Raw genomic sequence first — 26254 nt, forward strand, 5'->3', positions numbered from 1 at the left:
AACATGATAGGACCCTAGAATTAACTATACATTATCATCAGGCATGGAGCTTATGCCTTATTGGGCAAAGTTCTGGGCACATTTATTCATATCGCTCAAGGAGAGAATGCAAGTAGTTTGGAAACAAGCAGGCATGAAAGGGGGAATTTTTTTTCAACAAAATCATTTAAGAAGTTCCAAAACAAGGAGATATTTTGAAAAGGCTAATAAGCCTCTTTGTGATTTTGAAATGCAGTGTGTCATTGGCGTTTTTCATGTTGAACCAGATTGAACTTATCTTGAAATAAATTGCGTTCACTATTGGTTTGCTTGTGAGTCTATTACAATAGTCCTTAAACTTGGGCTGTCCCACATCTTTTCAAACTCTAATAGTTGAGTTTTACAAATCTCATTGTGCACATACATTGAAATCATACAGTTGAGATTAAATCAAGATACTAATTACGATGGTAGTATCACTGAGAATTGGGCAATTTGTATTTGTGAAGAGTAAAGAAAGACCTACAATAATAAGTCGGAACCATACAAATTTGGATAAGCTAACGTCTTAACATAGAACGGGGAAGCGACACATGAGATGCTCCTTTGTGAGGCATGGGTGACCACTCCTCCCGGTCCTCGAGCAACATTTTTGAACTACAAGCAACGGTTTCAAGTGTCACTTGTGGACTAGGAAAGGGACATCACATGTGCCTTATATGGGGCTTCAATGCATCCCTCTCCTATTCTATATTATGAAGTAATGAATAAATCTTTGTTTGCTACTTGTTTGGCTAATGTCAATGGATCCTTGCTTGAATGCACTCATACGTGACTCATGAATCGTGTCCATGGTAACTCAATTATAAATACGCATTTTCATTAACAAGTGCAAAATTCCATACTACCACATGAATTAGCAGCTCAATGTCATTTTGACATAAGGCTCCATATCTTTATACCTTGGGTGAATCTATACCTTTAGTTTAATCGATCTCTTGTATTTGCTAACCTACTTGTGTTCTAGACTTTATATGTTCTATTTAATAAAGCTATGCAATAAATTGATTAATCCTTACATGGGTAGAACAATAGAACAACTAATTAGCTAAATTTTTTCAAAACTAAAACCCCTAGGAAAGAATGAATGATAAAAGACTTAAAGGACAAAATACTAATTTTTATTAGGGATATTTGTTTGCTATAGAGAATAACATTTGCTTCAACTCATTGTATAGTCTTTTTCTTGCATTATAAATGATGTTGGATCTGTAGTAGAGGTAGTTTTAATGAAAATTTATCACTTTTTCAACTTAAATGGAATTTCATATGGAATCCTTCCAAATTGTTTTGAAGTCAGAACATTATATTCATTATGATATACAGTTAATCCAATATGAAAAAAGTATTCGGTGCGAAACATACAAAACAACTATCTCAGCTATCCGATCATGATCAACGACTATCTTAGACGTCCGATCAACGATTATCTCACTATATAAGAATGTCTTTTCCCTATTGGATGCAACTAGGGGTGGCATGGAGCCGAGATGAGCCCGAACCTGCCTATGTTCGAGCCGAGCTTGATTTAAATATTTCGAACTCGAGCTCGAGCCGAGCCTAGCCTTGAGCCTAAAATTATTATCAAGCTCGAACCCAATAATTTTAACCAAGTTTGAGCCGAGCTCGAGCTTCAACATTCGTTTAAAATTTTTCAAAAATTACATGTCTCAAGTTCGAGCTCCAACATACATTTAAAACTTTTTAAAAATACATGTCAAATAAATAGTATATAAAATTATACATACATTTTACATAAAATTGGGCATACATTTTACATAAAATTGGGCATGACCTCTACTTAAAATTGAGCATAAGGGTGGCATCGAATCCAGCTGAGTTTGAACCTTCCTATGTTCGAGTCGAGTTTGATTTAAAGATTTCGAACTCGAGCTCAAGCCTAAAATTGTAATAGAGCTTGAGCCTAATAATTTTAACCGAGTTTGAGCTCAAGCTCTAGCCGAGTTCAAGGTTAACCTACATTTAATACTCTCCATAAAATATATGTCAAATAAATTATCTATAAAATTATGCATACATTTAAAAAAAAAAGAATGACAGGGGAGGTTCGGGATTGAATCTCAATAATGGATTAGAACCCACCAATATTAATCTTTTTTACCCCAAATGTTGTCTAACTTATTTTGTAATTTTTGAATCTGGCCATAATTTACTATAGCCTCCTTAGTGCCCCTGATTGGAAATTTATATTCTAGGAAAAACTAGAAATGTTTTTCCTAGGATACATATTTCCAAAAAAACCTTTAAATAAAATCTTATTACTATTAGAGTCTTACTAGAAAATTACAAGAAATATTTTAAAATTTTCTTAGGAAAGTTAAATGGACCTCTTATTACCTCTTCTAGGGAAATAAATAAAAATTAATAATCAATCTAATGTATTACTAAACTTATCGATAAATTTTTAATCAAATAAAATGTCAAACACAAATTTGCTATGAAAATTGCCTCATGCTAAAAGTATTATAGCATCAACTGTCAAATACTTATTCAAAATTTTTCTATACGGTTTTTTAGCTCATCTTGGCAAGAAAATCTTACTTAGAAAATTATATAATTTTTTAATAAGAATTTCTAATTAGAAAAATGTTTCCAAAAAACATGAGGCACTAATGGTCCCTATATTTCTACTATTTTTTTTTCAATATTTATTGAAAAAACCACTAATAGTATCTAGAAACGTATTTCTACTATTTTTTTTAAATCGGGTTAAAATCGTGGGGGAGAAATTATTTCTCCCAACTTAGGTAACTCTCTTTGGACTATGGTTTTCCGCTGAGACAACGGGGAGCGAAGGCGCAGCGTCGGCAACGGAGGCTGCGGTGATGACACAGGCGACAGAAACAGAGGAGGTGAAGAAATCGGAGGAAGAGGAAGAAATCAGAGGGAAGGGGAAGTAGAGGTCGGCGCTGTCGACGACCACAGAGGCACCCAAAGCGGCGGACGGGAGGGGGTCGGCATCCCCCCCTCACCCGCTCTCGCTCTAGATCCCGCGACTCGCCCATCTTGGCAAGAAAATCTTACTTAGAAAATTATATAATTTTTAATAAGAATTTCTAATTAGAAAAATATTTCCCAAAAATATGAGGCACTAATGTTCCTTTATTTCTGCTATTTTTTTCAATATTTATTGAAGAAATCACTAATAGTATCTAGAAACGTATTTCTACTAATTTTTTTAAAATCGGGTTAAAATCGTGGGGGAGAAATTATTTCTCCCAACTTACGTAACTCTCTTTGGACTCTGGTTTTCTATCGAGATCATAGGAGCGAAGACGCAGCGTCGATGAGGACCTCTCGTCGGCGACACAGGCGACGAAAACAGAGGAGTCGAAGAAATCGGAGGAAGAGGAAGAAATCAGAGGGAAGGGGATGTAGTGACCGGCGAGGAGCAATCGACGGCGACAGAGGCAGACGGGAGGGGCTCGGCGTCCCCTCCCCCCCCGCTCCCGCGACTCGCCCATCTTGGCAAGAAAATCTTACTTAGAAAATTATATAACTTTTTAATAAGAATTTCTAATTAGAAAAATGTTTCCAAAAAACATGAAGCACTAATGGTCCATATATTTCTACTAAATTTTTTTTCCAATATTTATTGAAAAAACCACTAATAGTCTCTAGAAACATATTTCTACTAATTTTTTTAAAATCGGGTTAAAATCATGGGTAAGAAATTATTTCTCCCAACTTAGGTAACTCTCTTTGGACTCTGGTTTTCCGTCAAGGCGACGGGGAGCGAAGGCGCGACGTCGGCGACACAGGTGACGGAAACAGAGGAGGCGAAGAAATTGGAGGAAGAGGAAGAAATCAGAGGAAAGGGGATGTAGCGGCCGACGAAGACTAGAGCGGCGGACGAGGGGCTCGACCCCCCCGCTCTCGCGACTCGCCGATTAACAAGCCGGCTCGCGAACTTTCAAGCCGAACCTTGATTCAGTCGAGCTCGGCTCGTTAACTCAAACGAGCCGTATCTGGATCTCGAACGTTCGAGATCCATGTATTCCGAAATAGAACCGAGTTGAAACATAGCCGAACTCGAGCCGCTCGCGAGCCGGCTTGGTTCGAAGCCACCCCTAGATGCAACCTCCAAAGCCTCCTTGAGGATAATTTTGTCATTAATTTACGAAGCGAAAATTTACTAGAGGGGGTTAGTCAATAAACTTAAAATTTGAAGTTCATCTTCATTTCATTCATCTATATGAATTTCATCTTTGAATTGGGTGTTAATGTGGACGAGTTCATATGCACTGGAAAACAGTTTCCAGTGTTAGTGCCCCCAAATGAGAAAAATATGGAAAATAAAAGAATTAGAAACTTGTAATAGTATACTTAATTAAAATATAATATTTAAATATTAAATTAGGTAAAACAAACATTATTACTATATGAATAACTAATTTAATGTATAACTAAAATATATTAATATACTAATGAATTAAATTATATATTATATTAGTTAATGATTACTGTCTATTGTACAAGTAATATAGTAATTACGTGAGCCAATTAACTGTGCACATGATTAATTATAAAAAAAAAAACCTTAAAAATAACATAAACGAATATGATACGTTTATCTATTAATTTATTGATAATATAAGATATACTTTAACATTAAAAAGTCATGATTAAAAAGGAAAAATCTATCAAATGTTAACGCAATCTATATTTTTACATATCATTAATTAATAATATTTTTTCATTAAATTTAAAACTATTGATTTTATTAATTATAAAAATAAATAAATTAAACCAAATGATTGAGTTAACAATATTTTAATTACCACCTTTAAATTTAAGCCTTTGATTACCTGAACAAACTCGGGCAGTTCGGAGATTGTCCGATGTGCAAGAGACTTCGGCTCGAGCCCTGAACTTTTGTTTGATCAATCTTCTCTTTCCCTCCCAGTAGCCCTTCAGCTCTCCTTTCTGTTCGACGCCGCGTACCCAATAGGTAAGCTATCAAATCTTCAACCTGTTCTTTGGAGTTCTTTCTTTCGTCTGGTATAAACATTTTTTTGTTTTGTTTCTGCCTCTAATCTTCCCCCCGACGCCCGCGACACTCGATGCTACGAGTGTCTCACCGAAGAGAGGGGAGGAAAAGGGAAGAATTTCCCTTCGGTTCGTCTTCTTATCTGTTCAGTGAGCTTCGGGCTTAGGGCTGGGGCTTATCATGTTTAATAGAAGGCCGGCCTTGCCAAGCCAGTAGTCGGAGAGCTTACCACTGGAGACCCAACGACACTAAGAAAGAAAGATCCAGAGAATTGATAGTTCGTTGAAGAAACTCGATGGTTCCCATTCTTCTCTTTTCTTTTAGTAGTCTCTTCAAATCAGAGTATGGGATTGGAGTCCAGTAGAGAAAGATCTCTGAGGTATTCTTGCCTGTTTTCTGTCCAAGGTGTCTCATTCTCAGAGTGCTATCGTTCTAGGTTTCGCTCTCCTCTTTTGTTATAAGGCCTGGGTCTACCCCTTTCTTTTTCTTGAAGAGAAAGATAGGCAAAAATCAGCTGTGCTGTGGTAATAAGAAATCTAGAATTACGGTTTATTTTCTCACCAAGAAGATCAGTTAGGTATTTGGTGCATACAAAGAGTAGAAACTGTTATACTCCTCGGGTTAATTCTGAATCGCTCAGAATCTAGCATATAACGTGAAGATAAATATTTTTCGTATCCTAGTTAGTTCAAAACCGGTAGAGAAAATACTATCTTTTAAATAATTTTTTAAGAGAAAACTAGAAAATTGACCTAACGAACGCCAACTGGAACAGTTTATGTCTTTCTACAAAGCACTATGCTGCTTATAAATACCCATCAGTTGTTGTTGCTTCTCCAGCATAAAATCCTTGTTCAGTAGCAAGAGCCTTTCTTTTTAGCTGGGAGTTTGGATGTTTCAGATAAGAGCTTAAAGCTTTCAGGAGATTAGGTGTGGGAACTTGTTGTTTTTGAAGTTTAAATATTGTTGTTTATGCTGTTTTCATATATGTCTTGCTGTTTGTGCAGTTTATGCTCTGTCTTATACTGTTGTTTATTAAATTTTGTCTTCATATGTGTTTTTTTATTCTATTGCTTAGTATATGTTATTTTCATATTTGCTGTTGTATCATCAGTTGTATGGTCAAACTGTGGGGAACTTGCTAGAGAGAGCCTCTTGAAGCTTGTTTCTGTAAATATAATTCCATAACTTCAGTGAATCAGTACTTACTAGGACCAGCAAGCCACCTTGTTTTTGAAAATTTGTGCTGGGGAGAACCATTACAATGTGTTCCTTAATCCTATGATTCAAGTAATCTTTGGTAGCCGCTGAATGAGGGGATCAAAATACTTCCACCCAAACAGCGTATGTGTTTCTCACTCTTTTTGGTTAGTGCATCCCATGTAAATTAAGAATGACAGCCAGATGAGCTTGAGCCACTCAAGCTGGACCCCGGCTTGATCTGCTCTCAAGTTTTGACCTCATTTATAGGCTTGAGCCAAGTTTTAGATGTCAAACCGAGCTCAAGCTTGGCTCGATTCTACCCCTAATAATTTACAAAGGATAGACATACTCCTGTCAATTCTACCAAAAAGATTAGTGTAGCACTCAGTTATTGTTGTTCCACAATGGATTCACCTTGAATACGTTTCTTCTCTTTTGCAGTCGATTCGTTGTTGTCTCTAGTCTGTCTTGAACAGGTAATCTTTTATTTTGTCCTATCTTAGTCTGAATGGTTTCGTTTCCTATTTGCTCGAGGATTTTAAAGCTAATATCTTTTCTCTGATATATGCAATTGGCTGCAGCGAGAGTCTCCATTTGCTTTTGTTTTCTTTAAAGTTTAGATGTTCCCTCATTGATTTTGTTATTCTTCTGTTCTACGATTGGACACGAGGAATCTGTTGTGTAAGGTTTCTTTTGTTCTTTTCAGGCTTCAGTTGAGTGTTTTTTAAAGAGGAGGAATAGTTACTGGAGTAAGCTGCAACAGCAATGGCCGACGATGATTATAATGATGTGGACATGGGGTAATTTATGTTCTTTATGTATTTAGCTATTATTTATTCATCTTTTTATGATGTTTTTTTTATTTCACCAACGGTTGCACGTAATTACTCAAGGTAGTGAATAGCTTGAGTGTCCTCATTTACATGGTTTCATATGTGCGTGTGTGTGATATATCTATCCACATATTCTATATAAGTCCATGTATATTTTGTTCATAAACATATTGTTAAGCTAAGTGTTATGATACACATGCATTGGAACTTTCAAAATTTTCAAAATCTAGAGGTGGACGATGTTGCTGCTAACTTTATACCAACAATTAGATGAGCTCCACCTCGAACTAAGGAAATTTGGAGATACCATTTGTGCAGAAGTCTTCATTCTTAAGCTAAAGAGGGTATTGTTGTTTAAATTCCTGTAATTTAGTCCATATAAATTTCTGTCGGTAAGATTATCACCTCCTCCGTGTTCTTTAGAATTTTGGTAGCAATTTACAAAACACTATATACGGTCTGTGACAGCATACCATCACACATCTTTGCTATTTCACCTCAATCCCATTTGTATGAGTTAATTTTAGATGCTACTTGCAGTAGATCCTGCAGGTTCAAACATGTGAAAAGAATCCTTAAGAGATAAATTTGGTCGTTTGCAGGAAGGCGATGAAGAGGAGGTTGATAATAACAATGAAGAGATTCCTGATACTCTTGAACCTGAAGGTGAGGCAAAAGGAAATGAAGAAGCAACTCAGCGGCCTCGGAAGACATCGAAATACATGACTAAATATGAGCGTGCTAGAATACTTGGTACTAGGGCTCTGCAGATCAGGTTTTGTCCTATGATTTCCTAGTACTCCTTGTCAGTACTATAAGTTCAATTTTTGTGTGACAATGTCTATGACATATTTTTTTTTTTTTGTTTGAACAGTATGAATGCCCCTGTGATGGTTGAGCTGGAGGGTGAAACTGATCCACTGGAGGTAAGTAACTGTGAAGCCTCCAGAACTTATTTTGAGTAAAAGAAACCCCATTCAAGGCCTGGTTTTCAGTTTCAAATGTGTCTATTTCTGTCACTACAGATTGCCATGAAAGAGCTTAGAGAGCGCAAAATCCCATTCACAATTCGTCGATATTTGCCTGATGGAAGGTAGGTCTTTCGTGGTTAGTTTAACTTGTTTCTTTTTATTCTTAATCAGAAATTTAGTGTGAGTTGGTATCCCTGGAACATTTGGCAGTTATGAAGATTGGGGTGTCGATGAACTTATAGTCGAGGACTCATGGAAAAGACAAGTTGGTGGTGACTGAAGCGGATGCTTTCTACATGTTTTACTTGCCATCATCACCCATGATGCTATTGGACTTTGATATTATATTTTCTTTTTCTATGAATGACTTCTGTTTTCTTCTCCAAAACAAAAAGTATGAGTTATGTTGACACTGACTACTTGCCATGAACAAATACAAATTGTTGAAGAATGGTACTCTCGGTGCTTGCCATGAAACAGGGTACTCCAAATTTTAAACAAATGTGCAAAGCTTGTGCATGCATCAAGGTGGTGGTTGTGCTTGATAAGTGCCCTTTTATATTTTTAACCCTGGCTTGACATACCTCATGCGGTAAGTCTGTAGTTAGTGAATGCTCTTGAACTAGAGGGAGTAAAAGGTTGTTTGTAAACCCAATAGAATAAACTATTCCATATTTTATTTCATTTTATATATGGTATTATTGTTTTATAGAATAAGCTGATGTATATGTAGCATATCACATGTTTATTAAACAGTAGAACGGAATGAGGAAAATAACAATTTTTTTTATTTTTTATAAAATCATAAAAGAGTTAAAAATAATGTCGTTCTAGTGTATTCTAAAATCCTAAAAAAATTAAAAAATCTTTAGAAAAGATTCTTGAATTACATTTTATCTTAAACTTTATTCATTTAGATAAAAGTTTATCAAATTACTTCTATACATAATTGGGTACATAATAAATTTTATCTATTTTCATTCTATTTAATAAATGATCAATAAGGCATTAAGTAAAATAATTTGAATGTTTGATTGTGTAAGAAACAAACAATTAAGAGTAAAATCACACCTCTAACTCTAATACCACACTTACCCTTTGCATTGGAAACATTTCTCCACAAAAATAGGAGTAAAGGTGGTGCATGATGCATTTTTAATCGTGTTGTATTGGGAGCCCGATTAGTGATTCAATGTTGTTACGATATTTTCGGATATATATTAGATAGAATTTATGTTAATACTTGTTGTATAATTTATGTTATGTACATAGGGTAATTAGATTGGGCTAAATAGAATGGGTGACATTGTATAGGGCCCATGGGCCGTTATGTAATAATCTTGCTTAGACCTAAGTTTAAATAGAAAATGAAGGAGGAAAGGAAGGCATTCGATTCCATTCCCAAAACCTCTTCGTCTCCCTCACCGAGAAACCAAGCTCTCTGTCTAGAATGTGTCGTCGGTCCCTGGAGGTCGTGGTGGTTCCGTCCACCACCATAAAAGCTGAGAGCTCTCTGTTGGGTTGTGCCAACAACCTCCGTCCGAAGTGTTCCGTCCTCGGGAAAACCAAAGCGTGAACTCTGGTCTTGGCTGATCCGTCAGCCATGGTTCACCGTCGTAGACCTCTTTTGTCATGGTATCAGAGCTTAGTGGTTCAACATAGTGGTCAAGCTATCTCCGTCTGAGGAACTTCTGTCCGATGACTCAGAGTTCGGTTAGAACTCTCGGGAGTAGTCGAAAACCTCTGTCCGAGCTCAGAGGAGTGGTCGGAAACCTCTGTCTGAGCTCAGAGGAGTGTGGCGATGGATTCTTGCCGGGAAGGTGAATGGCCAGGTGGGTGTTTTTCTCTAAGCTCAGATTTTTTTTTTTTTTTTTTTGGACTGACATTATCTGCATAAGGTGTATGGGATGATATTATTTGCATAAGGTGGTTTCTAAAAATTTCAGAAGCAGATCTGGATTTTTTTGAAAGTGTGGGGGCAGATCCAGAATTTCTGAAAGCGTGGGGGTAGATTTGGAATTTTTGAAATTGCGGGGGTAGATCTGGAATTTTTGGCAACTGCAGGGGTAAATCTAGAATTTTTAGAGGGGTGGTATTTCTAAAAATCTCAACAATCTTTCGCTCTTATCATGTCAACGGATAAGTTAGATTTCTCTCCTATTCGATTCACGAGTAAGAACTATAGGGCCTAGGTATTTCAGTTCCAGTCATTTGTCATGGGAAAAGATTTATGGGGTCACATTAATGGGTGTAATCCATCCCTTCGCGAGGCAGAAGCATTGCCAAAATGGACCACCATCGATGCTAGAGTCTTGACGTGGATACTTGGATCCATTGAGCTTCATCTAGTCCTTAATTTGATGCCCTACAAAACTGCAGCGGATATGTGGAATTCCCTACACAAGGTTTATTATCAAAACAACGCAGTCCGACAGTGTTAAGTCGAATATGAAATGGAAATTTTCACGCAAGGAAGCCGTTCCATTGAAGAATATTTATCGGGCTTCCAAAATCTATGGGTTGACTATATTGATATTGTTTATGAGAACATCCCAATTGCTGCTCTATCTACAGTGCAAGCCGTACATGAAACCAGTAAAAGAGATCAATTCTTGATGAATCTCCGTCCAGAATTTGAGATTGCTCGTTCACATCTGAGAATCGCCATCCAGTGCCATCTCTAGATGCCTGTTCGAGTGAACTTCTTAGGGAGGAGCAACGCATTGCTACTCAGGCTGGCATGGAACATCGAGTCCAGGTTGATACCTCGATTGCTATGGCCTATGCAGCACAAGAGAAAAATAAGGGTCGGGACATGAGTTCTGTTTAGTGCTTCCACTGCAAGGCATATGGTCACTTTACTCGGGAATGCCCCAAGAAATCCTGTAACTACTGCAAGAAGTTGGGTCATCTCATCGCAACTTGCCCTACTCGCCCTGAAAATAAGAAGAATACAACTTATCATGCCTCCACTGGTACTTCTAGTTCTGCAACATTACCGATTACCATCCCAATTACTACAATTCCTGTTCCTCCAGCACCTGCAAGTTCGAACACACTCACCCTGAAATGGTACAACAAATGATCATATCTGCTTTTTCTACTTTTGGTCTCTCAGGCAAACAAAAAATCTCTACTCAACCATGGTATTTTGATTCCGTGCTTTTAACCATATGACCAACAATGTAGTGTCTCTTTCTAACGTAAAAAAGTATGAGGGAAACCTGCACATCAACACTACTGATGGGAGTTCTTAGCCTATCAACGTTGTTGGTGATCTCTCCCCATCCTTAGTTGATGTCTTTGTGTCTCCTAACCTATTGACAAATCTTCTGTCTTTTGGTCAACTGGTTAATAAAAATTGTAATGTTCAGTTCTCTTGTTCTAGTTGTGTTATGCAGGATCAAGCGTCGGGGAAGGTGATCGCGAAGGGCCCTAAAGTGGGAAGGCTATTTTCACTTAAAGTCTTTCTATCCACCATTATTCCACGTACTCATGTACTTTATTTTGCATGTAATGTTGTTGGCTCTGGCACTAAGATGTGACATAGACGTCTAGGCCACCCAAACTTGGATGTTCTTCATACAATGTTTAAATATGGTTTATTAGGCAATAAAAAATGTATCTCTCTTGATACTTCTTGTGACTGTTCATCATACAAACTTGGCAAAAGTAAACTTTTATAGTTTCCTCATCATACCTCCACTGGTTTGACCTTATTCATAGTGATGTTTGGGGAATTGCTCATGTTGTCTCGCGTGCACAATATAAATACTTTGTTACCTTTATTTATGATTTTAGTCGGTTTACCTGGGTCTACTTCTTATTGGCTAAGTTTGAAGTTTTTGTCGTCTTTAAGAGGTTTCTTGCGCTTCTTGAAACACAATTCTTTGCTCACATTAAAGTATTGCACTCTGACTCTGGAAGCGAATACATGTCTACTGAATTCTAGTATTTTCTTCAAAGCAAAGGCATTATCTTTGAATGTTCTTGTCCCTCGACACCGCAACAAAATGAGGTTGCTGAGCGAAAAAATCGTCACCTTCTTGATATGGTTCGTACCCTTTTTTTTGAATCATCCGTTCCTCCCCGTTTTTACTATGAAACTCTCTCTACCTCAGTTCATTTAATTAACCGCCTGCCTTCACCTACCTTGCATCTTGTCTCTCCATTCATTAAGTTGTTTGTTTATTCTCCGTCATACACTGATCTTCGGACATTCAGTTGTGTTTTTTTGTGCATCTACTTGATCATGGACGACATAAACTTACAACCCAATCAGTTATGTGTGCATTTCTTGGGTATGGCATTTCTAAAAAAGGCTATGTTTACTATGATCCCCAGGCGCTTCGAGTCTGTGTTTCTCAAAATTTAGTCTTATTTGAAAATCAATATTTCTTTCTATCTCAAGTTACACTGCTATTTGCATCTCTGTCTAGTTTGCCGAGTTTTGATGATTTTCGCCCCACTTTCATCACTGCCCCCTCCCGATCCCGACCTAGCGCTTGCTCCTGATCATCCCTCTACTCCTGCCCCCCATCACTCTTCGTAGATCTACTCGTCCTTCTTGCCCTCCTGATAGGTATGGTTTCCCCTCCCCTGTATCACTTGCGACTACTTTATCCTCTATTTCCATTCCCTCTTGCTACAAACAGGCTATGGCACATAGTGTTGGCAAAAGGCAATGTAAACATAACTACAAGCGCTAGAGGAGAATCACAATTGGGACATTGTGATTTGCCCCCCTGCTATTCGACCTCTTGGGAGTAAGTGGGTATTCTCTGTCAAGTTGCGTTCAGATGGATCGTTGGATCGGTATAAATCCCGCCTTGTGGCCCTGGGTAACAAGCATGAATATGGGATTGATTATGAGGAAACATTTGCGTAAGTTACCAAGATGACCATAGTCTGCACTATATTAGCCATTGCAACCTCTCAGTCCTGGCCACTGCATTAGATGGATGTGAAGAATGTCTTTTTTCATGGTGACCTACATGAAAATGTCTACATGAAGCTCCCCTCGAGTATGACTATGCTATAGTCCTAGGATTAAGTATCTATGCCTTCCGCTCCTAACAGGCCGGTTTTTTGGGTAGTATTGGCTAGGTGCTTAACATTTGGTATCAGAGCGGGCTCCCACATCATGAGTTCGATTCCCAGGGCGCGCAAAGGCTGGATTAAAATTACTGGTAGGTTGTAGAGGTTGGATTAAAATTACTGGTAGGTCTAGCCTTAAGTATTTCCTTAAGTATAATCCCGGTTGGGCCAATGTTGTTGCACCGCCGTGGTCATCGTCTCACGATGGTGAGGTGTATTGTTATGGTCCTAGGGTTAAGTACCTATGCCTTTCACTCCTAACAGGCCGGTCTTTTAGGTAGTATTGGCTAGGTGCTTAACCCTCCTCTCCTAATAATGTCTGCAAGTTACGTCGTCCTCTGTATGGGCTTAAGCAAGCCCCTGGGGCTTGGTTTGAGAAGTTTCGTGGCACACTTATTCTCCACAAGTTTACACAGAGTCAGTATGATTCATCTCTCTTCTATCAAAAGTTTATCGCGGGCATGGTCATTCTCTTGGTTTATGTGGATGACATCATCATTACTGTCACTGACTCTGGACTGATTACCAAGCTTTAATAGGTATTGCATGCCACCTTTCATATGAAGGACCTTGGACAACTCACGTACTTCTTAGGGCTGGAGGTACATCACTGACCCAACAATATTTTCTTAAACCAGCATAAGTATATTCAATATCTTATTATTCTAGTTAGGTTAGAGAACACATCTTCGGTTGCTACTCCTATGGAGGTCAATATCAAACATAGGAAAGATGGAGGGACTCTTCTTGATGATCCTATTATCTATCGACGACTGGTAGGGAGTCTCATATACTTGACCACTATTGGCCCGAACATTTCCTATGTTGTTCATCAAGTCAGTCAGTTTATGTCATCTCCTCAGCACCTTCATCTTGCGGCAGTTCGACGCATCATCCGCTATCTGCGTAGTTCTCCTACTTGTGGATTATTCTTTCCTATAGGCTCCGCGCTACGACTAGTTGCATACAGTGAAGTTGATTGGGCAAGGTGCCCCGATACCCGTTGCTCTACGACAGGTTGGTGTATGTTTTTAAAGGATGCAATGATTTCTTGGAAGAGTAAGAAACAGGACCAGGTGTCCAAGTTATCCATCGAAGCCGAGAATTGAGCCATGTCTACTGCGCGTTCTGAAGTTATTTGGCTCCGTGGTCTTCTTGTTGAGCTTCAGTTTCCTCAGACCTCACCTACACCACTTCATACGGATAATACGAGTGCTAACCCTATTTTTCATGAGCGCACCAAGCACATTGAGGTTGACTGTCACTCTATCCGCGACACTTTGGAGTGTCGGGTAATATCTCTTCTGTACATTTCTTTGGATCTTCAAGTGGCTGATGTCTTCACCAAAGCATTGTCTCAACAACGACATAATTTTTTGGTTGGCAAATTTTTGTTGGTTGATTCACCAACATCAATTTGAGGGGGGGATGTTACAATATCTTGGGATGTATATTAGATAGAATTTATGTTGATACTTGTTGTATAATTTATGTTATGTACATAGGGTAATTAGATAGAGCTTAATGGGATGGGTGGCATTGTATTGGGCCCATGGGCCGTTATATAATAATCTTCCTAAGACCTAAGTTTACATGAAGGAGGGAAGGAAGGCACTCGATTCCATTCCCAAAACCTCTTCGTCTCCCTCGCTGAGAAACCAGAGAGCATGAAGCTCTCTGTCTGGACTGTGCTGTCAGTCCCTGGAGGTTGTGGTGGTTCTGTCCACAACCATAAGTGCAGAGAGCTCTTTGTTGGGCTGTGCTGACATCCTCCATCCGAAGTGTTCCGTCCCCGGGAAAACCAGAGGTAGAACTCTGGTCTTGGCTGATCCGTCAGCCTAGGTTCACCGTCATAGAGCTCTTTTGTCAAGTATATCGGGCTAGAATTTGATCCTAAAGCTTTGGCATGCGGCTTTGCTTACTTTGGGTGAAAAGTAAGCTAGTAAACCTTTGTTTCAAGGGGAAATCAAACCAAAATGGAGAGCAATGAGCAATGATAGAGATGAGGAATTCTTTGAATGAATTTCAAGATAAATGCATCAAGATTATAATGCTTGTTTATATTCAAATCAATGATAAACCACCCTTATCCCCTATAATACACGAGCCAATGAGAATTTGGCACAAAAATAAGGTAAATCCCATCTTATTCAAATTCAAATAGTTCGAACTCCATGTGCCCTTATTTGTCTCAAATTAACCTATTTCATTTGGGTAGGAAAAACTCAAATTTTGAATTTGTCAAAACCGCCACTCAGCTAACCTCCAAGCTAGCTAGCAAGTTATAGGTTGTGCGCGCATAGGGTTAGCTGCGCTCCATGTGCACAAGTCTTGCCGCACAGCCCATGCTTGCCACCAGTGACCCGCGCGCCTCGCCCGTGCCAGTATACCTGCACTCCTGCGCATCCCAAGTGCTTGCGTCCCACGTGCCCACGTGCTTGCGCAGTCGCACGCGGGGGTCTGGGCTGCAACAACAACCTGCACACGCCCATGCACCCTTGTTGCTGCAACCCTGGCTGTTTCGTGCGAGGTTCACATTTTTGGGACATGTGAGAGTGTTTTTTACGCCAAATGGTCTTTTTGAGGACTTGGAGCTGATATTCCACCTTGGAAACCCCATTTTGATGACAACACCAAAGTTCTCCACTTCGGTCGTCCAACATATGAATTCACCAAAATTGGCTGTCAACTGTGCTACATCCATCTACAACTGTGCTGCCCAAGTCGTGTTCGCCCTCGTTGCATTACCTTCCTTGATGGCTGAAAAGAAACACCTACCAAACAGATGTGCTCCCTCAATTGTTTGGCAAAATGCAAGTCAATTGGGCTCCTCCCAAACTTGCTTGAAAATGTGTCAAGTGACACAAGGGTTTGCAATCCCGTCACAAAGGCCTCCTCTACTGCATACTCGCTCGACATAACCACAAATGTGGCAAAGTCAAAAAATCAGTTTGTTGGCTCCTTCTCGAGTTGCTTTTGATGCGCTTTTGCATCAAAGCGAATTTGTGCCAAATTTGGTTTTTTGGCACTCTGATCGCCCTTGATCATGTTTAAAACCTTCCTCCATGGGAAATCTTTTGGCATGAAGTCTTTCTTTAGGGTTTCCTCTTCTTCAATCAACATGGATTGACCTTCAAATCATCGTTTTTCATCTGCCAAAGAAACAAGAAGGTTGGACTCTCCACCCTTCACACCCTTCTTAAGTTGGAGGGCTATAAGCATGGCTGCTATCCCCTTTACATAGTCTCCTACACCAGAAATTACACAAAGTCCATCCTCATCTGTAATCTCTATCATTCCCATATAGGGCATTACAAAGGCCTTGCTTTCACAAAGGAAATCTACCCCAAATATCACATTAAAATCGTGTAAATGAGCTACAATGAAGTCCAAAAAGTTAACCCACTTCCCAACGATGACAAGAACATGCTTGGGGGTTTGGCTTTAGAATTGATAACCTTTATTCGACTGTTAGCCACTTCCGACCTTAAGTGTAATCGTGTAACTTCCTGCTCCGAGATGAAGTTGTAGGTTGCTCCCAAATCAACCAGAGTTTTCACTTTGCCATCATTTAACAACACATCAAGAAAAATCAGTTTATGATTGATGGATTTCTCGACCATTGCTTTGATTGAGTTAAGCAACATCAACGGACCAACCTGACGTTCTTCAACATGTTGATCATCACCTGATTGATCGACTCCATTGTCCACTTTATTAGCATTTATTAGCTTCTTCTTACTTGGACAATCCTTCACTAAATGTTCTCATTTTTAAGATTACCTTTCTTCTTATGGTTTTCATTGTTCCAATTCTCATTGATTTATCTTCCCTTGATTTATGTAGATTTGGATAATCATCATAGATGTAATTAGGTTAAAGTTTTGGGGTCATAATTATAATACTGCAGTTTGATTAATCTATAGATTAAGCCTCAAGGGAAGGGTTAGGATATAAGTCCATAACCTCTTTTTCCTCTTATTTTTCTCCCAATGAGTATCTTTCTCTTTTTCTCCATGAGCTAAATCCATGAAGTCCTGAAAATCAACATGGTATCAAAGCATTGATTTTCAGGATTCCATAAACCCATTTTTTTCTTTTGCTCATATTACTTATAGTTTGTTTATAACTTCACCTCAAAAAATTTCTAGTTTTTATTTTTCCCAGTTATCTTTTCTCCCTGGAATGGTGACTTCATGAACAAATCTCTTTGCTTGGTTCCATAGCCACCAGATACGGCTAAGCCAAGATCAAATATCTTGTCTCCTTTGCTTCAATTAATCAACGAAGTGAAAATGCTTCTGAGGAAAATGAGATATCGAGTTCTGTCTGTCTCCAGCATGGTTCTTAATCCTGTCTCACAGTAACCCGGCCTGGCATCGTGGTATCTAGTGCGAGCCATTAAACGAATTGACTCACTTATCTTCTCTTTGGTCTGACATCTACCTGATTGTATACTCTGATACTGCACTAATTTGTGTTATTTTTCATTTCATTATCGTGCCTTCTCTATCTCCACTCACGAATGTGACTGTAGCCATGATTAGAAACTACACCGGTATTCCATGTAGCACTGTTGGGGCCATCCGCCGGTGCCAACATTGATCTTGTCGTTTGACCGTTTCAGATAAGTATCTCCTTGACAACAGAATTTTCCATTTTCTATTGCTATTGCCAGAGATGATGACACCAAACTCCGTCGAGTTATCCCATTGTTGTTGTCGAGAAGACAACTCTGCCGAGTTTCTGTTTTGCCAAATTTTTTCCCTACAATTCCACTCTATTCGGCGTCGCGAGGTTGACAAAGAGCAGGTTGTTCTACCGACTACCTCTTTGTTCATAGCTGCTCGAAGAAGACGATTTTGTGAGTCCATTTTTTGTTTCTGCGAGGTGGATTATTTCCTATGTCGAGAACTCTATTTCTGCCAAAAAGATAGATGATGATTCCAACCAGCGTACCGAGTCCATTAGAGTCTTTTGGCGAAGGGGAGAAGAAGAAGTTCATTTGTCGAGCAGTTATTTGCTGTAAGGAAGACGAAGGCAGATTGATTAAAATTTTTCGAAGTTAGGAAATTTTGATCCAGCGCTGGACTGCGCCTGTTCTGAGCCAACTCGGACCGGGCCGAGTTCCCAGTGATCCCTTGATGTTTCAGATCTGTCGAGTTAACTTGGCTCAACCCAGTTTGGGTCAATGTGACTCGGGCCACTTATTTTCCTACCTCGATATACACGTGTTTAGGTCCCAAGTTTATACATATTTCTTCCACAACTCGGATATATTGGTTTACTATTTGACTTGGCGCAACTCGATTTTATTTCTCCGGCTGGATTATTAGTTTGAGGTATTCACAACATATTATTTGGTCAGTATATTATTTTGTGCAGATACTCACTTCAGATTATTTCATGGGTCCTTTTACAATGATTTTTATTTTGGTTTGTGTTATATGGGCCCAAGCCCATTTCAGCTGCAACTATTGCGTTTCTTTGGATGAGAGATTATTATTGAAAATGACTTCTCAATTACTATTTTTTATCAGCATTGGCTATTTTGATGCATGGTGAAAGCCAAAGTGTCCCCAAAATATTATCTTTCTAGTAATTACCATCCTTAATATGCAAGTATTACTCTTACCACTTGAGAGTCGATGTCTAGGGTTTAGACACGATGATGGAAGAGTTTTTTTACACATCTAAGCAGTGGATATAGACCCACTACCTACAGAAGATAGGAGTATGCCCTACATCCAACATGGGTTATGACTAGAGTATGGAGCAATGTTATACGGCTTGGAGTGATTTTACTCTCATTTATGCCAATTAGGCCTCATGGAAGAGACCACCAGCATGAGGGGTGTGCTGGGTCCATTTTATATGAGAAGATCCTACACACCATTTGCAGCAAGGTGGGAGTTCATGATATTCTCTCACACCAACTTGAGGGGGAGTATTGGAATATGGGCCCAAGCCCACATGACCAATGAAGGCGCACATATCCAAGAGTGTTGCAAGATGGGCCCAAGACCATAAGATATGGACCCACCATGATCATGTGAGGTGGCATAATGAGTCATCACACGAGCTAGAATCTTATCACATGAGTTGGAAGATTTAGCACGAGCTGGAATCCTCGTCACATAAGTTGGAAGATTTGGCAAATCTTCCTAGATTAATGTAATTGATTTAACTTCCCTTGATTTATGTAGATTTGGATAATCATCATTGATGTAATTAGGTTAAAGTTCTAGGGTAATAATTGTAATATTATAGTTTGCTTAATCTATAAATTGAGTTTCGGGGGAAGGGTTAGGATATAAGTCCATAACATCTTTTTCTTCTTGTTTTTCTGCCAATGAGTGTCTTTCTCTTTTTCTCCATGAGCTAAATCTATGGAGTCCTGAAAATCAACATATCCATAGATGTGGGAGCATTATCATCAGAATTTCTCTCAAAAACAGTCTACTTCTTTGTCGTGGCTAAAGCGATTGCAAGTATCTTCACCTCCCTACGCCTCAACTATTGTTCTACCCACAGACTAAGTCCTGCAAGAAAAGAAAAAAATCGATCATCATTGGTCATGTTAGAAATGTTTAACATTAAAGAAGTAAAAGACTGAATATACTCATGAATCGTCCTTTTTTTCTTCAATACACAATTCCTTTCGAGCTAGGTAATCGACATTGTCGGGAAATAAATGGTGTTTCAACTTCTGCTTGAAATAGTTACCATGTGTTAACTACGTTTTCACCATTCTCGACGTTACCAAGTCTTCTTCTCCCCCACAAGATAGCATCATCAATGAGAAACATAAATGCAGTACTAACCTTTCCTTCCTCATTCGTGAGATTTGAAGCTTTGAAGTACTGCTCAACTTGCCATAAGAAGTTCTTGATCGTCTTTGGATCTCCTAGGCCCTCGTACGGTTTAGTCTCAAGAACCTTGATCTTCATTAGTGTAGGAACCCTTTTCCCCATTTAGAATGGCTCGTTCGAGAATTGCCATTCTCGTCCACATCTCTTCTGACTTCAGTCGCATCTCAGTAAGATCGTTGCGAGTATCTGCCTTTAGAACTGCAATGGTGGCATGCACATCTTCTTCTAGCCTTTGAACTACTTCAAAGCTATGTTCTCTAACGTCCACCACTTGTTGAATATTTTCTCCCAACTATGGGCATCAAAGATTTATATGCACCAACTTGATGGGGACTATTAGCAAGAGTTGTATCCTAATAAATCAGAGGAGGATTTCCTCTGATTTATCCTCCAAGAGATTACAAAAATGAATCTTGTAATTTATGTACTCTATTTTTGTATAAATTGTGTAAAACAAAAAAGTGTAAAGTAGAGATTTAATGTACGAAGGATTTTTGACACTAAACTAATTAGGCAGAACAACCCAAATCTAGAGCAACATGTTTAAGTTATGATCTAATTAGAAATTTTAGTTGTGCTAGTAAGTTTAACTATGTTATACTTAGTATTAGGAATCTTAGTATGATTCAATTTTTTGGTCATATAAAGGCAATTGCCTATAAATATTATTATTTATTAAGGTTCAACATGCAAAAAATTTTCTAAAAAATTTTCTCTATAATGCTTTCACTAAAAAAAAATTTTCTAACACTGGCTTGGCAATTTGTTTCAATATATACACTATTTAAAAAAAATTATATTTTAATTAAAATAGGATGAATCGAGAATGCCAGGTTCGAGTCTCCGCAGATAATGGAGAGTGAACTTGTTCATTTAATTTACGTGAATTAAACATAGACTAGTAAATTTTAATTTTTCATTCAATAATTGTGTCATATTTTGCATTGACCTCTCTGAAACCGTGCTTCATGGAAACGAGGAAATATAATTTTACCTAGGGGGGTGGCTTCTAACCGAGCCGGCTCGAGTTCGTCTTGGTATCTCTCAAGCTCGAGCCGAGCTCAAGATCCAAAATCGGCTCGTTTGAGTTAAGGAGCCGAGCCTAGTGGTCTCCAGACCATTGAGCTCAATGTCATCGATGGAGAATACTTCTGCCTCTCGACGCTTTTCTGTTGCAAAGCGAGAAGTTCTTGGCCTTCTCACTACGACTCTTATGGTGCCGGAAAGAGGGCGTGACGTTGGCCTAAACTCGCTTACCGATGACAGTGGCGGGGTCGGGGCAGCTGCCCGTGGGGTAAATGTTGGGGGCGAGTTCTGGTACACATATCCCATATCCATTTGATTGAGGCAATGTCGAACCCGTTTCATTAAACAAAAAAAATATTAGATCACTGTTCTGAGAGATACTTCTCGAGGAGGACTTTTATGATCGAATAGTTCAAGTTTATTTGTGCCATACCGTGATGCTGACCACCTTCTCGTTCTCATCAGTGCCTTTTAAGTTTATTTTATAGTCTTTTAAATCGATAATAAAATGTATTAAATAAGTAAGAGTAAGATTTTTTAATTAATTAGTATATTTATTTTATTTTTAATTATTTTAAATATAAGGTAAAAAAAAGACTATCGATAAATTTGAAAAAAATGTGTTGATAAACTTGATTTTTAAACTCAACACTAAAAATTTTCAAAATTTTAATTAATTTTTTTAAAATCGATAATAAGAAGGTGTTAAATAGGTAAGAGTAAGATTTTTTATAACTTATTATTTTAAATATAAGGTAATAAAAAGTGTACCGATACATTTATTTTTTAAACTCAAGTAAAATTTTCATATTTTTTCAGTTAATAAATATTTTAAATTGATAATAAAAGGTGTTGTAAGATTTTTATTTAACTAATATTTTTTTAAATAATTTATTATTTTTTAAATAAGGTGATAAAAAGTATACAAATAAATTGTATTTTTAAACTCTAAAATAATTTATTTTATATTTTTTCAATTTATAAATATTTTAAATCCATAATAAATGGCTAAGAGAAAGATTTTTTCTATTTCTAAATATTTTAATTGATATTAAATGGTGTTAAATAAGTAAGAGTTAATTTTAATTGTTTATTATATTTTTTTAATAATTTATTATTTTAGATATAAGATAATAAAAAGTGTATTTGATTTTTCATTTTTTTTAAATATATATTTTTATCTTTTAATGACATGGCAGGATAATGACGTGGCAGACGATGTGTTTATCTACTCTCTCTGTACTGATGATATGGCGATACGTAAGGAGTCAAAACTTACGTGTCGCCTTTGACTGTACACATGTATAGTTGATTGGTCAAAGTTGGGTATTTTTTAAAATAAGTTGATTAAAAATATATTTTTTCAAATGGTTATTTTGGTAAAAAGCTCTATTGCCTTCCATCATCTGCCCAGTGAAGTTTAGAAGGATTTCGATTTCAGTGATGAAGAGAGTGATGGGGCCAAGTTATTGGATATGATATGATGTTTGAAAAGGAGGATGAAAGAAATTAATTGGCCTATTGAGAATGAGAAATGAACAAACAGAATTAGTTAATAATCATTTTTGCCACCATATAGTGGGGCAAATGTAGGCCAATATGTCAAGTGGAATCGTTTATTTAAATGAATAATTTGTTTTTAGATAAAACATATTTTAAAATTTGTTATTTTGCATTTATATTTGTCTATCTTATTTTACTAAAAATTACTGATTAGAAGTATGATAATGTCTTAGACTTTTCAGTAATGTTCATCTTTTTCCTATTAAGACATCTAAGAAATTTTTGAATGATTTTCCAAACAATTACCTATTAAGGGCACTAGAAACGGATAATTGTGATATGTTATCTTTATAAAAAAAAACCAGAACGTCTTACTTCAGTGTGGTTCCAAACCATAAGGGAAAGATAGTTTACGAACAAAGTCGGTACAGAAGATACAAAAACCAAAGCAAAACTAGCATACAGAAAAGTAACCAAGGTTCTCTCGATCGTTTGGACTAGTTACTAAAGGTCCTGGTGAGCTCAACATGGACTCCTCCAATGGTGACATTGCCATCTCGTGGAATGAGAGTGACCACAACGTTTTCATCTGCGTCCGCTCCAATTTCATCCAGCAATGAAGTGATACCGAACTTCTGGATGGTCTTGGTGTGTGAGCCATCCTCGTTGAGGTGGTTGTGACGAACCCTGACGAAGCTCCCGGCGAACGTTCCTGGTCCGGCGACAGAGGAGCCTTGGGTCAACTTGTTGACGTACACATCAAACCTAGTGGTCTCCGGACCATTGAGCTCAATGTCATCGATGGAGAGTACTTCTGCCTCCCGGCGCTTTTCTGTAGCAGAGCGAGAAGTTCTTGGCCTTCTCACTACGGCTCTTATGGTGCTGGAAAGAGGGCGCGGCGTTGGCCCAAACTCGCTTACCGATGACAATGGCGGGGTCGGGGCGGCTGCCCGTGGGGTAAATGTTGGGGGCGAGTTCAGGTACTCAACCGGCACGTTCTGGTACACATATCCCATATCCATTTGATTGAGGCACTGTCGAACCTGTTTCATTAAACAAAAAAACATATTAGATCACTGTTCTGAGAGATACTTCTCGAGGAGGACTTTTATGATCGAATAGCTCAAGTGTATTTGTGCCTTACCGTGATGCTGACCACCTTCTCGTTCTCGTCATAGAACACGAAACTAGCATTTAACCAGTCCCTGTCGTTGAACTCCAGCTGGTTCCCGAGCTGGGATCTGTAAATGCTCCAGAGTCGATCGATATTGGCATGGTGCGCGTAGAACAAGGTGTCACGAGCAGCAGAGAAGAAGTTACCCATGTCCAAATTAGGCGGCTCAACTAGTCCTATCCAGTTATGCACCACATTGTGCAAGTTCTCCAACATGCCTGACATCAATCTGGCGCTGGGGTCTTGCCCGGCTCTCACCGGGCTTCCCATGAAGAGCTCAGGGATCGGGGCGCTGTCAGTGAAAATCCTGCGCAAGTACGCTATATTAGCGTCAGCAGGATCAGTAACCGGAGGCCTGTCTTCTATGTCGAAGCTGTAATTGAGGTTAATTGGGAGGGGGAAGTGAGATCGGTTACGGTTTGGATTGTAAAGACTGGAGTTGGGGTCGAGATACATGCTTGGGAACATCATCCCATCTCGAGAATCGTAGTTCCAGAAGGGAAGAGCGAATGTTTCATCGCCGATGATTTTCCCCAGGATCCGCTCAAAGAAATAGATGTAGTATCTGTGCCAAGGGAGGAAGAGCCAGCTGAAGTGAACCTGGAGGATCTTAGCACTGTTCCTCTGGTTATAAGATCCACTGCAATAAGCACAGTGTATCCTGCTTTGTTGCACGAAGCTCCATGGATGGTCGCTGGGAAGGTTCTTCATCTCAGCGATAGCCCTTTGAAATCTATCCTTCTCCCACTGGGTGAGCAAATGCGCGGCCTTCCTCGTGCGGAGGGGCACATTTGTGGGGAATACGTAAGGTTGGAGGTTTATAGGGTTGGTGAAATTGTAAGGAGGGCAGCATTCGATGGGGTTGTTACCACCAAACTCATCGGGATAGTTAGCAACATGGCATGATTCCAGAATGGGGTACTCTACAGGGGCTCCAACGGCCGACTGGTTTCCACCCAGGGTGGTGGCGCCGTACAGCCCGCCCAATCCAAGGAGGACGTTGCGACGGTCTACCTTGAGTGGGCGGCTCGCCTCGCCATTCTCACTGCTACTTCTAATACTAGTAGTCACTCTTCTGGGTCGGGGGGATCTGAGTACCGAGCTTCGAAGCCCGGTCCGTGGAGGACGATCAGGGAAGGAGGAAGAAGTGGAGGAGGAAGTGATGAGGCTGGGAGAAGCAAGCAGCATGGACAAAGCCATACTGGGGGGGCGTGATGGATCTTTGGGTGGAAGAGAAGAAGAGATCAATAGAGACTTAAATAGGTAGGAATGAAAACTTTCTCACACCTTTCACCATTAAAGCTCGTGGGGAAAAGGGCAACTTCCAGATAGATTCCCACCTCCAATGGATTCAACATTTTCTATGTTCCCAGATTGTTTAACAGGGAAAACCTTCACATGCTAGGCACTATAACGAGGACGAGGATAAGAATAACAAGTATTTATTATTCGAGACAGCTAAGAGGCACAGGCCTTTCATCAAAGGAAAATTGATTGCACGGCAAACACGTTGGACAAAGGGGGGAAAGTCTATCCACCTTCCTTAGCTTCCCAGAAATGACCAAACTGGTCAAATCTAAACTGCCTCTTGCTCTTCAATTCGTATTAAACTCTTTTTTCAGTCAGATTCTTTTTTCCCAATGAAGCTCATTCGTATTCTCACAGATTCAATCAAATTGCAAAAAGAAAGTGAGAGTACAGTAGCACGTTTCCTTGAAAAACAAAGGCTTGAACGTCGGACTACAATTGTGAGCTATATCACAAGTTGATCGCAACGAGCGTAACGGGTGCTCTGTAGATTTCTTTCTAAATCGTATGAGGCTTGTTGCCTCGTCTTTTACCTCAAGATGACGGAGAGCGGGTGGTCGGACAGAAAACGGAGAAAAACACAAATTGTAGAGTTTAAAAGCTATAGACTATGTTATAATTTTTTAAATATACAAAATCCTGTCATAGCATGATCAATAATCATTTCTCGAAGCCACCACCGTCGCTCCTTTGTCCTTTCTCCCCATCTCTCCTCCACCGTCGCCCTCTCCCGGAGCCATGACTGCTGACCTCCACCTGTCACACCTCCAAAATGACACCTCTCACCAGTGGGCTCTTTCTCTCCACGTCGGATCAAACCGGTGCATTAGCCGTCGAATGCCCAGTCCTGCTCGCAACCACCGCTCGCAATCCTCGTCGGATCTCGCTATTGCTGCGTTGCGTAGGACTTTTCCCCAGCCAGAGTAGCTAGACCTTCCGACCCTCGTTTGATTTGCAGTGATGTCTTTGCCAACACAGAATATCTTCCTACCGTCGGCCCTCGTCCGTTTGACTCATACCCCGTCGCCATTGCCATCGCTGTCCCTGTAGACCAATTGCAGAAATCTCCACATCTCCGACGTCGCCGCAGTCACCATCACCATCACCATCGAGCTTCACCTCTATCACCGCCATCGACCTTCACCGCTGCTGCCTGCCGGCAACCACCCTCGCCGGCACCACACCAGACTCCTCCCACATCGTCTCAACAGAACCAA

At 39.3% G+C, this 26254-nt stretch overlaps 2 protein-coding genes across 2 annotated transcripts; one reads left to right on the forward strand and one right to left on the reverse strand.

Moving 5' to 3' along the window:
- Window positions 1-7028: 7028 nt before the first annotated feature.
- LOC137952671 (DNA-directed RNA polymerases II, IV and V subunit 6A-like) lies at window positions 7029-8576 on the forward strand. Its single transcript, XM_068799736.1, has 5 exons — window positions 7029-7053; window positions 7693-7861; window positions 7961-8012; window positions 8112-8179; window positions 8268-8576. The coding sequence occupies exons 1-5, from the start codon at window positions 7029-7031 to the stop codon at window positions 8335-8337; spliced, it is 384 nt and encodes a 127-aa protein (XP_068655837.1). The 3' UTR covers window positions 8338-8576.
- Window positions 8577-23052: 14476 nt separating this feature from the next.
- LOC137952672 (polyphenol oxidase, chloroplastic-like) lies at window positions 23053-24929 on the reverse strand. Its single transcript, XM_068799737.1, has 2 exons — window positions 23700-24929; window positions 23053-23598 (listed from the first exon to the last, which is right to left on the reverse strand). The coding sequence occupies exons 1-2, from the start codon at window positions 24927-24929 to the stop codon at window positions 23053-23055; spliced, it is 1776 nt and encodes a 591-aa protein (XP_068655838.1).
- Window positions 24930-26254: the final 1325 nt, after the last annotated feature.

Source organism: Aristolochia californica, unplaced genomic scaffold (genome assembly GCF_029961685.1).
Source record: "Aristolochia californica isolate CCGP_79_NKW_82.1479 unplaced genomic scaffold, dmAriCali1.0.hap1 SCAF_16, whole genome shotgun sequence".
Taxonomy (NCBI): domain Eukaryota; kingdom Viridiplantae; phylum Streptophyta; class Magnoliopsida; order Piperales; family Aristolochiaceae; genus Aristolochia; species Aristolochia californica.